The sequence below is a fragment of the Sceloporus occidentalis genome, unplaced genomic scaffold (genome assembly GCF_023333645.1).
Source record: "Sceloporus occidentalis isolate IW3139 unplaced genomic scaffold, rSceOcc1.0.p SCAF_164, whole genome shotgun sequence".
NCBI lineage: Eukaryota > Metazoa > Chordata > Lepidosauria > Squamata > Phrynosomatidae > Sceloporus > Sceloporus occidentalis.
In genome coordinates this window covers 586,011-603,508 of record NW_028317144.1, presented here as the reverse complement: position 1 = coordinate 603,508, position 17,498 = coordinate 586,011, and the positions used below count along the sequence as shown (strand labels likewise).

The 17,498-nt window shown below is 37.0% G+C and overlaps 1 protein-coding gene across 2 annotated transcripts in view; it reads left to right on the top strand.

Annotated features, from left to right (window-relative positions):
• LOC149279484 (ecto-NOX disulfide-thiol exchanger 1-like) overlaps positions 1-17,498 on the top strand; it is a 114,609-nt gene that overhangs the window by 39,427 nt on the left and 57,684 nt on the right. For both annotated transcript variants that reach the window (XM_089501109.1, XM_089501110.1), the window contains 3 exons: positions 4,754-4,960; positions 11,448-11,681; positions 16,045-16,257. In XM_089501109.1, the coding sequence (XP_089357235.1) occupies positions 4,754-4,960; positions 11,448-11,681; positions 16,045-16,257 (654 nt within the window). The remainder of the gene's footprint in view (positions 1-4,753; positions 4,961-11,447; positions 11,682-16,044; positions 16,258-17,498) is intronic.

Below are 17,498 nucleotides of genomic sequence, written 5' to 3'. Positions count from 1 at the left end.
GGCTAATAACAGAGCATATAATTTAGACAAAAGATGGGACGGTTCTTTTTGCGGCTTGTCCTAAGCTGAAATGGAGGGAGAAGGGATGTGGTCCCGGGCCTAGCGGTGTCCCCAGGGGTTTCATGGTATTGTCACTAACCACATGGCAAATGCGGAGGGTGTGCACTCCCGGAGGGAGAAAAGCTCGCAAGCCACCCATGGAGTGTCCCGGAGGGAAACCCGGGTTCCCCACCAGAGGGGTCATAGGGCCAGGAATCCTGGCGACAGAGCCGACCCGCAGGAGCTTGCGAAAAACCCGCAAGGTAGGGAGGATAAAAGGGTGAGTGGCAAAAGCGACGCATCTCGTTGGGTCTCGAATCCATGGCAGCGCTCCGATAGAGCACGTCAGGAAGGAGCTCTGCAGGGAGACCCATTGTTTAGTGGAGTTGATAGACCATTCAATGATGTGGCGTAAATGGGCCGCCTGCCAGTATAGTTCTAGGCTCGGGAGGCCTACCCCCCCTGTAACTTCTGTCTAATCAAGTACGAACAGGCTAAGCGAGATGGCCTACCCCTCCATATATACCTAAGAAAAGCTCTCCGGCATCGCCGGAAGAAGGGCCTCGGGAGGTTGATGGGGCAGGGTTTGGAACAGGTAGAGGAACCGAGGTAAGAGGTTCATCTTTATGACCCCCACCCTCCCAAACCAAGATATATGAGGGTAAGCCCATTTATGCAAGTCCGACTCCAGGGTCGCCAACAAGGGCTCGTAGTTAAGAGTGTGAGACTAGGAAATGTCTGAGGGGATAAGTAGACCAAGATATTTAATAAAATCCTCCTTCCACTTAAAAGGAAACCTGGTACGTATGTGCTGGCTCATGGGCAATGCGTGGTATGAAATATTACCTCTTAATAATCTTTAGTACTTGATTATTGAAAGACATCCTTTTTGTATTGTGTGTTTTAATGCGTGTGAAGCCTTTATTTGAAATTGTAAAGGAAAATTGATGACACTGTGGTACGTGTGCATGTTTTAGAATGTTTATTTTAAGAACATAATAAAAGATTCAGTACAACAGATTCCCATTTTAAAAGATAGTCTGTCAAGTACAACCTTAATATTTCTTGTAAAACATGGGTACTATTAATCAGTAAACGGGAAAACATTCTATTGATTTCTTAAGTGAACAAGAAACTGTAGTATCCTCTTAAATGGACACTCCATTGTTCCATGTTGCCTCACCAACGATGAATGCATATTAAGGTAATATGTAAGAATTTGAATATGCATTCTTCAGCCTGTTAAAAATAAAGGCACTTACTTTTATGATAAGCTGCAAGTCCAGAGCTGCAACTCATTGCCACCTCTGAGATCCAGTCCGTGCTTTAGGCAGCCAATCAGTGTCAGTGAAACACTTCCATTTGTCACCTGGAGTCCATTTGTTACCTGGAGCCCATGCCAACATCTGACCTGTATTGCTAACTATACTTCGGTTACTTCCTTCAGCAGCTACCAAGTATGATGACCTGAGTTTGTCTACAGGTTGTTAGGCTATTTCTTGTCTGTGGCTCAGGTTACTTTGCCTGTTGAGCTTTTTCTGCTTGCTTACCTGTTACCAGGTTGTGGATTTGCAAGGGTGCAAGTTTCCTGCAACTGGATAATCAAACTATCTCACTATGTGGGATCCCTGACAACAAACACAATTAAGTTGGAAATATAGGCTTTGGAATGGAATATGGAGACTACCCCTTTCTGCAGCACTTTACTTTGATTCCATTAATTTCAAGCACATATAAGTAACAGAAACATTTAAGTTGTCAATGTAAGGGGCATTTTGGAAGGAGATTGAGAACTACTTATACACAGTAGAGGCAAAACAATAAGCTAAACGTCAACAGAAACAGTGACAGAAAGGGCCTGATGAAGGAATCTGGGAACCCCCTGCACTTTTCGTTTTGACTTTGTCCCAGTACAAAATAACAAAATGGCAGCCATATCACAGACCGAGACCGGACATTGCTGAAATAGCCTGGCCTATTGGAAGGTGCTTGCTCGGGAGGGGCATGACTGTTTTTACTCATTTGCACCATTACAGAGGAGACCTCTCCATTGGCATATCAAACCCAAAATGCATGGCAAGCCTCTTCTGCATGAGGGACCACAGCAATCCTCGTTTATTTGTACCTAGTATAAGCAACAAACAAAACAATTTATACAAGCAGTAAATGAGATTGAACATTTTGTAAATAACCCTGGGGACCACCCCTTCTTGGGTTTTAGATTTAGGCTAAAGCATGTGCCTGTATAAAATACAACAGTAATACCTAGGGAAACAGTGAATGAGAAAAGCCTTTTGGGAAGAGCCTTGACCTGTTTTGGTTGACATGGAGCCCAATAAGGCACAAATTAAAAATGTTTGATTGAATATCAGAGAACTGGCCTAAGTAAAAGCAACATTTAAATATTCATAAAAATTTATATTGAAGCTTTTTTTTACCCCCGGTTGAGAGAAGCAAACTTAATCTGCTTTACAAATCACTCTTCAGTAAATGTTAAGCAGTGCTTGAGTAAAAAACATTACTTGATCACATACATATAATCTACCAGCACCAGATCTCTGTGTATGCACGTACGTCCCAGAGCACTCACTCTTAGTAGCTTTGTTCTAGATTGAAACCAATGCTAATATGTGTTATCAATAATAGGAGAGGTGCAGGGTACTGGTCCAAATGTCATTCCTTTAAGAACTGAAATATCAAATACAAAAAAAAGTTTTTACGATTTTTACTGTTACTTTACGCAAACCACCGTACTTGGCCTACCTGGAACCTAGCATATTGGCGCACAATTCATTTTATTGCAACACAGGCAACAAATTAACATCGCTTGGTCTTTCTCCTGCCAACCAGCATCTGTGCAGGATCACAGAGAGTTAGAAAACAAAAAACATATTTTTCTCTTGGTTCCCACAGGGTGTTAACTTTTACTGTAGCTATTTTCACATCCTAAACTTGTAACAGCATCAAAAACTTTAACAGCGCGTGGATTTTAATGGAAGGTATTTTTTTTACATCTAAACCTTAACGCAAAAATGTTGCAACATATTTTGTAAAACGCACACCGCGTTCATTGTTTAACATGTTTCAGAATAACCTTGGTGTAGAGTATGTACACAATTACCAGTAGTCTTCTTGCCGCATCGGTATTTCACATGCTAATGTTAAATAGCCCTGTTCTTTAATTAATGCTGGAGCATCATCCATCTCTGAATACAAAACATCTGATGAATTTTATCTATTTTATTTCTGAATGCTAATACCATATGTATAATGACTAGGTGTGAAGTGATACATTTTTCTACCAAATTATATCCAGAGATGTTGAGAGAAAGTCGAACAACCTCTGATGCTCTGAATGCCATTACACTTAACACGTTTTTTCTTATATTTTTAATAGGCCTTTCATTTAAATGTAAATAACCGAGCATGCTTTGTGCTTCACAGCCAAACAAGAACATGCATGCTGTTAGGTTATGCTTCCTCTGTTCTGGCATGCTGTTGTTTTATCTGGAACAAGACAGAGTAGATAACCAGCGAGTTTTTCATCATGATGTCAGCGCATTGTGTTTTTTCCGCTGTATTTATTTATTTTGTTTTTTTTTCTCCTTTGATGTATTTCAGTGCAGTCGAAAAAAAAAAGGGAGACTTCTACCGGTGTCTGCCCTTTTTTATTTTATTCATTTACGATCAAACATGTAGTAGGTCATATGGCAAATATTTGTCCTCATCAATTTGAGGTTGAGGTTTTACCCACATTTTCTGGCTTGTTAACAATTAGGTCAGGCCATTACAGCAGTGTTTATGCCTGAATTCGTTTGCAAATGTGGATCATTTGGAGGAAACAATTCTCAACCAATGAACGTAACAGAATACGTGAAATGAGTATTAGCATCCAGCAAAGAAACAAATGACTGCGTTCCTTTAGTAAGCCAGCATAATCAGCAAGTATTAAAATGGTGCCGCTACTAGGTTTGAGATGAAAATGAAAATACAACCTGTCGGTACACAACAGAACATTTTTTGTGACTTCCAAAAATACTTATGGTATATGTGAAGGTTTCCATGCCTGGGAAGACAAATTTCTGTTTTACTTTCTGTAGTTGTCAATGTTTTATCGCAGGCCACGGATACAGTACATGGCAGTGATGCCACACCATTTACTCTAAACATCCTTTTTTGAAAAAAATATGTTGCCTTTTAATAACTAGAGGTTCAGGGGACAGAAGTTTCGGGACATCTACCAACAAATTGAGACAGTTGGTAACTATACACTTATTAATGGGGAAATTCTAACAAGCAGCTGCTGTAGACTATACATATCCTACTTTACAGTCCTCTGCTTACACCTCCTGGTTTATTAATTTCTGTGTTACACACATAATTACATACGGTATACAAAGTTATTTTTTATGCCCTGTCTACGTCTGTTGATGTCCAAGTGGCTCAAAAATGCATTTTATATGAAACTGTGACGTTTACCTATAGTTTTCCTTTCAAAAAAGCAGAGATTATGATTTTGTAATGTTCCATAGTGAGTTGCTGTGCAAACCATTTAAATAAGAGAGCAGCACTGCTTCAGGTAGTATATTTTTTTCATTTTAATCTTTAGCGTTTTTGAAAGTGGTGGAATGTAATGATAACGTTTTAATGTGTTGCATTTATAATACAGAAAAAAATACTTGATGTTAATATCCTGAATTTTGTCTCCATTTAGATTTACCCCCACCGTCTACTAGAGAGCGACCTCCAGGCTGTAAAACTGTATTTGTTGGCGGATTACCCGAAAATGCAACAGACGAGATTATTCAAGAGGTCTTTGAGCAATGCGGAGATATTACAGCAATTCGCAAAAGCAAGAAGAATTTCTGTCACATTCGATTTTCAGAAGAGTTCATGGTTGATAAAGCTATTTACCTCTCTGGTATAGTAGATTTATAATTTTAGTAATTTTCCATGTGCTATAATTTTGACGTCTCATAATTTGATTTCTGACCTTATAATGACCTTGGTTCAAATTTTACCTAAATCTTGTCTGTCTAATTCAAGGCCAATGGGCCTGATGCAGATCACCCTCTGTGAACAATCCAAACAGATTTAAAAGTGCTGCATACAACCTAGAGTTACAAAAACTGCCCTTCAGACGGTGGCTGGTGTTTTACAAATGTAACTTTGGTTAGGTGTGATATACAGTCATGTGAAAAAGAAAGTACACTGTCTTTGAATTGTATGGTTTTAAATATCAGGACATAATAACAATCATCTGTTCCTTAGCAGGTCTAAAAATAAGTTAAATACAACCTCAGATGAACAACAACGCATATTACACCTTGTCATGATTTATTCGATAATTTATGGGTTTTGGTACAAATATTTTATTGGTATAAATAAAATATGTGCCGATGCGTCCAGATATTCTAAGATTTCAACAAGTTTGAATTTTTATTCCTTTGTGTGTCAAAATCTTCCTCCCAGTTATGCCCAAGTTTGCAGATAACCCGTATAAGTATTGTTTTTATGATTTGATTGAGTACTTGCTGTTTAATTTAATAGACATACAGGTTATGTTAAGATATTTAATGTGAAATAATATTTATGAAAAAGTGAAGAAGGTGGTTTAAAATTATCTATTCCTTTTTATCTGCAATGAAGCTAGATTTTTATATGTGTTGTAACAGGTGTTATATCTCTAAGGGATCTTAATAGTCCTGATAAATCTAATGCTTATAATGCACATCTACAAAAGGAACCTTTAAGGTTTCAAAGCTTGTATGACACCTCTCTATGTTGGCTTGCTAAACGGTACCATAAACTAATAAAGGTATGATTTTTACCTAGAACCAGTACAGCTCAACCATTTTTCATACATTTCTCTTACATTTTCTTTTCTGATATTAGAAAGTTGTATTAGTAAGTATGAAAATTGTCAATAAAATAAATGGCTTTGGAAGAAAGGGGAATGTCATTTGAAGGATGAAGAAATTTAAATGGAGTTGGGCCAGTTCTATTTTAAATATAATTCGGTAAATCGATATTTAGTTGGCTTCTAGTGTACATATAACTGGAAACCAACTAAAATAAGATTGTACTAGATAATATTAGCAAGGAAACAGGCAAGTTCTATACCACAAAGAAGGGAATCATAGTGCAGGGTACATGTCCATGTGTGTTCGTATAGGGTTGGTGGTCAGATGCTATAAATATATTCTGGAAAGACATGGTCACAAAAATAAAACAAGTCATTCATTATCCATCTTTATTTTTGAACAGTACATATTTGTGAACATATTTGTGAGACTCACGAAAAGATGCACCAAATTGTACTGTTGCCTTTGATTCTTGGTTTGATGGAGTTTGACAGACAACTGACTAAAGTCCTCAAGAAACCTAAATGGTTCAGTGCTATTCCTGGTATGGAGTTAGGTCACAGAGTATAACCTTTTTGAAATAACTAATTGGTTGGCAGTGATATCACTTCAATGTAGTAATGCCAAAGTTCCAAAAGAGATTATTTGAAAACAGACTTTGCTCTGGAGATGATTAACTCTTAACTCATTAGAAGCTCCCATAAGCATATGGGACTAATCTCACTCAAACATGCACTCTAGAACCAGGATCTGAGACACATCAGATCCAACAACTCCTGGCAGACATTTTGGTCTTCGTGGGTGCTGTAAAGTGAACCGTGGTTAGTATCCTTCTAGGTATAGTGAACAAGAAGCATGTCCTAGACTTTAAGTGAGAGTCCATCTCCAAGAAATTTTAAGGCCCGTAGTGTGTACTTTACTCAATAAGTACAGCTGGAGATTTATAAGGAAAGCTTATTGACCACCATTTTCTTTTTACTATACTTTATTTTTTTTTTTTAAATGGTATTGCATATTATCTATTTGTACTATACTATCTGTGGTAAATAATAGAATGGCTCATTTGTAATTGCCCTGCCTGAAATTCTGACTCGTCTAAGTGTGACAGCCTCCAGGTTTGCAGATAAAGGAAGTTTATTGAAACAACATTAGAAGAAACCAGGATTTTGTCAGTGCAAACCTACGTTACTGTATATGTTACTTAATATTATGGAGGTAAATATTTGTCCGTAGGTCTTACCCTTTAATTACTGCTAGATATAGCCAGCTGCTATTCTGAGCTTCCAGCGGTGTTCGCTTCCAAAAATGAATACTGTTTTCGCCACTGTTTTTTTATGTAAAGTTGTCATTCTTGAGACCTGCTGCAGGTCTTGTATTACAGCTTGATAGAGTAGTAGGCAGACAGGATCCAGCTTTAATAATTAAAGAAAAAAAGATTAGCCTACTGTATGAGTCACTAAAAATGTAGGTCAGTCTGATAATTCTCCTGCATACCCGCGTAATATCTTGTATTTTATCCTTATGAGAGTAATACAAAGGAGTAAAGTAGCATAAAACATGTATATCAAGTTTTGGGGTGATCGTTATCAATTATTTCCAGGAGATAGGAAAACATGCATGTAGATAAGTTTATTTTTAAAGATCCCGAGACCAAAGTTGACTGCATTTGATTTTATTCTCTCGCTCAGTGTGAGTGTGTTAGAAAGAATACTCTTCACAGAGAGACAGTAAGTTAAGTAAAGCTGTAGGGGACCTTAAAGTGAACGCAAGTGAGTGGAGGGAATTCAGTTCTAGATATATAATAACCCTCAATTATTCTTAAAGCTGATGTAAACAAAGTAGTTAACCGTTACCCAGAGTTACGTGATTGACTATTTTTAAACGTGGTACCACGATCTTGCTCCTGGAAGGCACTGTACCTTTAATCAGTCAAGAATGGTGGGGGAATATTATTGGGGTCTTAGACTTTAGTTTCTATGTAATAGATCTAACATGCAGTAGATTAAAGACCAAGCGGTGGTCAAAACAAACCTTGTGGTTATGTGTACATTATTTGAGATCTCTTCAACAAACATTGCCAATGTACTCATGCTGTATGTACTAACTAACTATTTTTAACTAAACATTTTTTTAAAAATACATTGTAATTAGTGGTGAAAATTTTTATTTGGGTTATGAATGACATTTGTCACAAGCACATTAGATAAATGGCTGAACATTTACATATAATTTGAAGGCAGATAAGAAACATACAATATAGGCTATTTAGTGTTTTTATTTCCTGTCGAATTCTTAAACCTTGTGATGGGTCATGTTTGTGACCCAAATTAATCTTGAACCAAGATACTAAGGGTAAAGCATCAACAAACAATGTATGATGAGTCAATAAATGTGACCACCAGAACATTTGTACAACTGTAAACATAGGCTGTCAACTGTAATGAGACATAAAAAACATAGTTCGCCCTGAACTATAAACTCTAATAATATGTTTTTATTATAATGTTCTTAACATTGCAAACAGATGTTAATTGTAATATATTTATAGGAGTTACTAACCATTGTAATAATGGATACTCAAAAATAAATTTGCTTGTCGCAAGCCCAAGGCCATAGAGTGGTCAAATCAATGTCCCCAAAGCAAGCCATAGCGGAACTGTTACATCCACATGCTTCCCGGCCCTGAAGGACATGTGGATCTGTCCGTAATATAGCAATGCCATGGGGGCTGATTTACAATTATTCATTAATCAGAGCTTAATGTTTTAAGCAGAGTTGCAAGGTTTGGTCTACCTTGGTGTTATCTGTTATCTGACTTGTTGTTCTTTTTCCAGGAGGTTCAGGATTCCTCCTCTTGTGCTTTCAGAATGAGAAACAATGGAATGCTGCTGTGGCATCAATCACAGCAACAAATTAAATTCAACCGCCACTGCCAGTAATTAGAACACTCTGTCAAATCATATGTACGGTTCATTTGTAGGGCTGATGTAGGACCATTCAACATGGATCATAATGGTGTTATTGAGCAGCAAATAGTTAATGCAAAGAAAAAAAACATTTTATTTATATGTATTTTAAAAACAATATTTTCTAAAATGCTGTAATAATTATGTTAAACCAGAATAATGTGGTTGTCAAGGAGACTGTTGAAACGTAATTTGCATTTATTTGTCAATTTTTTGTTGTTGTTGTAAAGCTAGGCATGTTTTGTTGTTTTATCAGTTCGCATCCAGTTTCATCCGGTCCACTTATCATCCCTAAACATATTGGTCTTACTACATCTGCCAGCTACCATCAAACTGACACCTGGAGCTTGCTAGATTTGTCAGCTTCTTTAGTTTAGAATGTCTGGAGAAGATGAGAATTTGTGAAAGTACTACTATTTCCAACGTCATGTATAGTAATATATATATATATATATATATATATATATATATATATATATACACACACACTAAATGGATAAAGGTATTGGGACACACCTAATTATTATCTTCAGGTGTTTCAATCCCACCCGTTGACACAGGTGTATAAAATCAAGTACCTAGCCATGCAGTCTGCATTTACAAATATATGTGAACAAAACTGGTCATTTTTAAGAGCTCAGTAAATTTAGGCAAGGTACTATGATAGGATACCACCTTTTGCAATATGTTTGTGAAATGTCATCCCTGTTAGATATTCCATGGTCAACTGTAAATGATATTATTATTGAAAAGTGGAATAATTTAGGAACAGCAGGAATTCAGCCACAAAGCAGAAGACCACACAAGTCACAAAGCGGGTCATGAGTGCTGAGGCACATGGTGTGTACAAACTCACCAACGTTCTGCTGATTCCATAGCTGAAGAGTTTCAAACATCCACTGGCATTAATATCGGCACAAAAACTGTGCGGCAGGAGCTTCATGGAATGGGTTTCCATGACGGAGTGAAGGGAAATCTTAATGCTTCAGCATACCAAGACATTTTGGACAATGCTATGCTTCCAGCTTTGTGGGAACAGTTTGGGGAAGGCCCTTTTCTATTCCAGTATGACTGTACACCAGTACACAAAGCAAGGTCCATAAAGACATGGTTGGATGAGTTTGTTGTAGAAGAACTTCACTGGCCCACACAGAGCCCTGACCTCAACCCCATCAAACACCTTTAGGATGAACTGGAACAGAGATTTCAAGCCAGGCCTTTTTGTCCAACATCAGTGCCTGACCTCACAAATAGTCTACTGGAAGAATGGGCTAAAATTCCCACGGAAACACTCCAAAACATTGTAGAAAGCCTTCACAGAGGAAGCTGTTATAGGGTGAACTACATATAAATGTCTATATATTTAGAATACAATGCCCCTGTTGGTGTAATGGTCAGGTATCCCAATATGTTTGTCCATACAGTGTGTGTGTGTATATGTATATATATATATATATATATATATATATATATATATATATATATATATATATTGTTTCTAATTTTAAAGCATGAAAGAAAGGAAGAAAACATCTAATTTTCATATTTGTCTCAAGCTGAAAGACCTGGTGGCCAACACTGAATGGCAATCCCTATCTAATTTGATCTTATATGTGCAGAATGTGTTATTTGCTGTACCTGTAAATATACCTTGCTTTTATAACAACTTGTTAGCAATGACACCACATGTATCATACAAATAACTTTAAGATCACAAAAAAATCATATGGAAGCCATACTGTGAAATATATACAACTGTACAGTTACTTGAATGAGTATGGGGGTATGATTAGCTTGTTTGTTTGCCCTTTGTACATACAATGCATCAATGAAAAGAAACCATTGTTTGCCTTGTTTATACCCAGATGTTAAGTTAAGAGGTGGCTGAATACAAATAAAGTCCCCCCCATATGAATTTGTAGACATTAAGCTGCTTGTACCCAAAAATAGATATTGATAAATTCCAACCACGATGATTCTCAGCCAGTCTTTGGATTTAAATAGGATGGCTGAGCACAAAGGAAGATGTATATCAACAGCACAGCAACCTGTTAGCTGCCTGTAGAATAAACACCTTTTAAACCAACTTTTAAACACCATTTAGTGTTTTAATATAACAAGACCAAAAAGTGGTTGATTTATTGCACATAACAGTAAGATCAGCAGCAGTATAGTCCTTAATAAACAAAATAATAGAACTGGGATGAATTGTAAATAAACCCAATTTCAGTTAAAAGTGCATTGCATTTTTTTCTAACAAAGGTAAGGTAATTGGGCAAACTGTGAACCAAATATTCAGAAGAATCCATGTTCATTATAGACGTAATTTATCCAGGTAAATCCTTTTAAGTTTTTTTTTTTTGACAGATCAGACTTATTATAAAAAGTCCACATTCTGATAAGCTGGGCCAGTTACTTCATTGATATGCTTTACTAAGCAATTCCTGTGAGAACAATGATTGTTACTTCTTAAGCAAATTGTATATTACGTGCCAGTAAGAGTTTTAATGTTGTATATTTTTATATGAATGTGATAATTTGTATGTATTAATACATTGGATTTGTTTTCTGTTTTAAGGTTACCGAATGAGATTAGGATCCAGCACGGACAAAAAGGACTCAGGCCGTTTGCATGTTGATTTTGCACAAGCAAGAGATGACTTTTATGAATGGGAATGCAAACAGAGGATGCTGGCAAGAGAAGAACGCCATCGGCGCAAATTAGAAGTTGATAAACTACGTCCACCATCCCCTCCTGCCATCATGCACTACTCTGAACATGAGGCCACAGTGCTGGCTGAGAAACTCAAAGGTGATAGCTATAACTATACCAGTTACTTTGAATAATTATACCCAAACATGTAGATTAATTTCCTTTGAAAATATGTAATCTTTCTGCCACCATTGGAAATTTAACATTTCTCATATATCTTCCAAATTTTGCATTACCCAAAGACCATTGTTTTTGGGAGTCTGTAGTTAAAGGTGAGTTGTTGGCATGCTTTACCAAGATTTGAATATGATTTTGTGGCTGACATATTTAGAAGAAGAAGAATATACTTAATTCACACAATGTACTTTTTATGGCCATTAAGTTATGACCATTATCTATGTCTTATATACACACATTGTGATTTTTAGGACTGTAGGACACTGTGATACTCATAGCTGACAAATATTGTGAGCTCTGAGGATGTAGAAAGCAGATGGGACCCTGGCATTGATGCTGCAATTCCCTCATGAAATAATCTTTGAATGGCAGATACTGCTCTAGATCAAATAGAAGAGGTCCCTAACTGACATGAGCATAATCTAAAATGAGCCGCCTTTTTCTGTGCATGTAATGCCCCTTCGCTCAGTCTACAACCATATATTTTAGCTGTAGCATGCTTGCCAATAACCTGTGCAGTCCCGCCAGCACCTTCTATGTAACTATGGCCAAGGACCATGTATCCTCTAAGGGACCAGTGTTAGGCATCACATTAACAGCCGGTAGGTGTCCTATCTGACCATTTTTTCAGAGATGTAAATTGGTATCTGAATTGGGAGATTCTGGCGCCCTGTGCGGACTACTACTCTGGCGCCCCCTTCTTGCTACCCCCTCTCTACCCCTTCTCACTACCCCCCCCTCTGCCCCTTCTCACTATCTACTCCCTCTCCCTACTTCTGATTATCCTCACTTACCTTGTTGCCGGAGTCCTGCGGTGGGAGCGGGAGGCATCAGTCTTCCCGCTCTGCCACGGTGCTGGCATTTCATGTTGAGCGCTGGGAAGTTTTCAGCAACCGCTCGGCGCCCCTGCCCGGGACTTAAATTAAAGCATCGGTTTTTTTTTTTGTTTTTTGTTTTTTTTACTTTATTTAACATGAAGGATGTTAAATAAAGTTTAAAAACAAAACAAAAAAAACGATGTTTTAATTTAAGTCCCAGGCAGGCGCCCCTGCTGACATGGCGCCCTGTGCGGCCGCACAGGTCGCGCACCCCTAAGGCCGGCCCTGAAGTAGCCGTTTAAAATGACCTTGTAACCGTCTCTATAATGTTTATAGATCAGCACAGCATGCTAGAAAACACAATCCATGCTGGTAGAAACCATGGAATTACAAGAAACTGCCTTGTGGATGTAGCATTTTGAGGCATGTTTTTAGAATGCCAATGATGGATAATGGACTTAGATTTCTTGGTTCCATTTCCAGTATTTAGAAAACTTAAGCTTTCTGGAGATTGCAAGATAAGATAGTCTACAGCATTGTGGTTACACAATAGAAGTTTAGATTCCATCTTACATTTTTATAGCAATAAAAGCTGTGGAAAGATACAGGGGGTGTATAACCATTATGCCAATTATTCACAAAAAAAAGTTTTATCTGCCCTACTAAATATTATGGAGAGCAATTGCTAAGCTATTTTTAAAATAAAGGATTTATGGATAAGACTTTCAATGTAAGAGACAGAGGCAAAAATGGCTATTCAAAATAATTCCTATTTATATTATTATTAACCCATAAAAAAGCAATGATAAACCAGGTCCATACATGTAGTTGAGAACAATGAATTAAAATAAAGAAAAAATCAGCTGAATGGACACTGGGGGTTTAGATGTGAATGTGTATACATAATAAAGAAAAAATATTATGCAAAAGCAATTATCACAAAAACAATTGCAATCATAACAAAGAATTCCAAACCCAAAGTGACAGTAAACTATTTCAAAACCTTTTTTCATTGGATAGGGCTGAATGACTTTCCTGTGTATATCTGCAATGTAGCCAGCAGATGAAACTAAAATATATTACTTTACAAGAACAAAATGAAAAATGTTGTGTCTGTTTTATTTTCATTATTTATTTATTTTTTTAGTAATCATTAACAACTGCTTAGACTGGTTTGCAGAAGGTAGAAATACACTCTATTCATTCTACATCAAAAAGTTAGGAATATTAAACCTAGAACATTCACTAAACTATAATCAGAAGGTTTGAAACACTATGGAACATTTCATTTAAAATGATAGTACACAGTATGCTCATCTGCACTCATTATTTTCTATGTTAGGGCAAGATTTATCAGAATAATAAATACAATGCAGTGGTTTGGTCATTGAATGGATAGTATATATATATATATATATATATATATATATATATATTTATTGTATATAGATTTCAATTAAACAAAAGTCACAGCTCCTTACTATGACCCTGATGATATCCTTGATGGTGACACAAATGTCACCAAATGTGCGCACACAGATTGGGGTAATTAAAAAAAAAAAGAAAGCTAAAAAAACAAATGTTTGTATGGCAATTTGGGAAGTCATGTGTAAGGCAGGTTTTGATATTGCCTATTAGTCTATTACGTGTGCCTTCCTCTTGCCAAAGCATGTGGTCAAAGCTGGGAAACTCAAGTGGCAGTAAGCCTTGATTCCTTAGGCATTAGTGTTAACGCCCATTTCTGTGGTTTATTTTGTGTTATAAAGTAAGATGGGTCCTGAATTATACAAAGTTTTTTTGGGCCTATTAGCGAATCCATCTGTCTCACCAAAGCTTACATTTTCTGTCTTTGTCAGTTGTCTCACGGCTGAGAGTATTTTCTTTACGTATTATGTGTTGTCTTCGCTCTTAGCACCTCCAATAGAGAGCATCACTAATCTATTAATGATTCCTTACATTCATTATGGTGAGAAAACTTAGTAATTATCACATAGATTGTTATCTGTTATTCAAGTATAAACATTCCTTCTCACACATGTTAAAAACTTTAAATACGGTATTAAAAATCTAATGGTGTAAATGGGTTTAAAAACATTAAATTTTTTCAGCATGCTTGACAATGCCTGCATAAATTCAGAATTTTCTGCTGCAGCCCAGTATCGTTTATTATGTTCATTTCTAGAAGATAATACTGTTGGTTTGTAATAAACACAATTGGTAGGGCAGAGATAGAGAGGGAGAGAGCAAAATAAGCTGAATAACATTGTTACATGATAAATAAAAGAAGCTTGGTTAAAAGAGGAATGACGGCAATGGAACAGGAAAATTAGAATTGAAGATTGATAGAATAAGCAGTTAGCCAAGGCAGAGAAAAAAAACTATATAGACTAAAAAGCGAATGAAGAAAAGAGGGAGAAGAAGGGAGAAAAGGCACAGCATAAGTGGAAAAGAAAAAATTGAAAACTTAATGGGGTTCGATATAGGGGAAGATGTAAGGTAGGTGATGAAGAAAAGGAGACATTTGATTTGTGGTGTAGTGTGGGAAAGAGAGAGGACAATAAACAGGGGGAGACGGTATGGAATCAAGGTGAGACTGCGTGGAATGGAACCCTGGGTTTGGAATAATTAGTTTTAAAGAAAATAGAGTTAAAGGGACACTCCAGCTATCCTATGCACTTTAATTCATGTAATACGTGTGTGGCCCGTTAACATCAGCTTAATTCATCTCCTTCCATGTGATATACTCCCCTCCAGTCAGATCTCAGCCACTGGCAAGAGGTTCTAAATATAGAATATATTTGCCTTTTGACAAGTATAAGATGGCCCTTGTCACCCAAGAACATCAACTTTTCACTCATCTGTCCATAGAATGCTGTTTGTGACAAATTCTAAATTAGCATTTATGAGCACCAACACATTGGCTTTTTAAGGTTCATTTTTGATGCCCTGGATGATTTTCTCCTTGCTGTTTGAGAAAGTCTGGCTGGACATCTACAGTTTTAAAGAATCACTGCTGTCTCAAACAGTGTCTTCTGCATTTGGTCTATATGGGTCTGAGAGTGGTTCGGTGGAGCTCTTTCAGAGATCTCTGTTAAACGTGATATGTTATTACTTTGGAGCATTGGGTGCTGACAACTTTAATATATAAGATTTATACTGGGGAATAGAAATATTGCTTTAATCTATATTTTAATCTGTAAGCAGCGTTTACCTGGGTTTATTTTGTTTGTATAACCGTCAAATACAAAAAGGACAGGTGCTCTTTAACTTTGCCCTGGTTAACTATAATGTTGCCCAGCTTTGTTTTTATGTTTTTTGTACAATGTCAGGTATACTCAGCTTCATTGATAGAAGGCTTTCCATATCTGGTAAACCTGCCACAAAAAAAAGTCATAGTCTTTATTTGTTAATTGGCTTTGCAAAATGTAAGTAATGAAATTTAATTAGAATTGTTCTTTGTCGTTTAGATGACAATAAGTTTTCAGAGGCCACCGCGGTCCTTCTCACGTGGATCGAGCGAGGAGAGGTAAATCGAAGATCCGCAAACCAGTTCTATTCCATGGTGCAGTCTGCAAACAGTCACGTTCGACGTCTTATGAACGAAAAGGCTTCCCATGAAGAAAAACTGGAGCAGGCCAAAGAGACATTTAAAACCGCACTCCTGGGGATTCTAACTCAATGTAAGTACCTTTTTATTTGAGCTCCCTAAGTTCTTGTGGTAAGTAATTTTAATATGTTTGAGTCTGGAACGGGAAGATCGACGTGTAGAAGGTGAGCAATATTTGTGTAGCCTCTTGACTTTACTTTAAATCAACTAGGGCAGCGAATGTAATCCATACCCTGTGTGTCTTTATAAAACATGTGTGCGGCAAATATACTTCATAGAAAGTAAATGAGACACAACAACTTTGGAAAGGAGCATGCCTTTAATTGCTGTAATAAAACTTGGTAGATTTATGGTATTGTGCAGTCTATTTTAGGCTCAATACCGCTGTTCTAGATTCATGTGGCCTCTAACATTCTAGGAGTGGTATCTTAATTTCCCAGCTGACATTAGATCAATATTATAATGCTTTGAATGCAGTCTAGGGATCGTGCCTTTAGATGCTATGCTTTTACACTAATAAGGCTGAAGAACATCTGACTCACATAGTTTAAAGCAGTCTGAGCGTTGTATTGATTTATTGGACTGTGCTGAGACCATACGAAATACATCACATTTTTATTTTTCTGTATCGAAAAGTTATTTGAAAATGATAAATTAGACCATCGCAACATCAAACAAACAAAGCACGCAGTTATTCTGGTGTTGCTTTATAATTTTCTTTTTGTAGGGTAGATAAATGTCCAATGTTCTTTTTTCTATACAGTATGTCCATGTCTTTTTTTAAAAATTTATGTACTTGGCTTTATAGGGCTAAATAACTTGTAGATACATCATATAATTTTCAAAGGTTTTAAAGACCTAAAAACAACGCTAACTCTTTAATAATCATATTTGCTTATCCCAGCACGAGCTACCTGGCGCTCTTCTTTTTCCGGGAAAGTGGCTTTGCGTGAAGGCGAGGGCTTGCAGAGCAGAGAACTATCTATGAAAGGGGATGTGGTGGGGATCAGGGGAAGGTGAGCGGAGAGTAGACATGGCCACACACGAATGGAGAAAAGAAAAACCGACCCTGGGAAACAGGGCTTTACTCAGGGACTCTAGGTCAAACTTGAAAAGCTTCCAAGTATGCGTGTAGAATATAATATACAGCAGAGTAGGTTGAACAGAACTTTTAAGGGGTCCCCATTAGATATCCCCACTGCCGAATCATTTGTTTATCAGTGTAATTGCCTTTTTTGAACTGGGGCTCGTATTATACTCCATATACCAAGTGATATTTTATTAAGGATTTATAAGCTGTACATTTATAGTTAT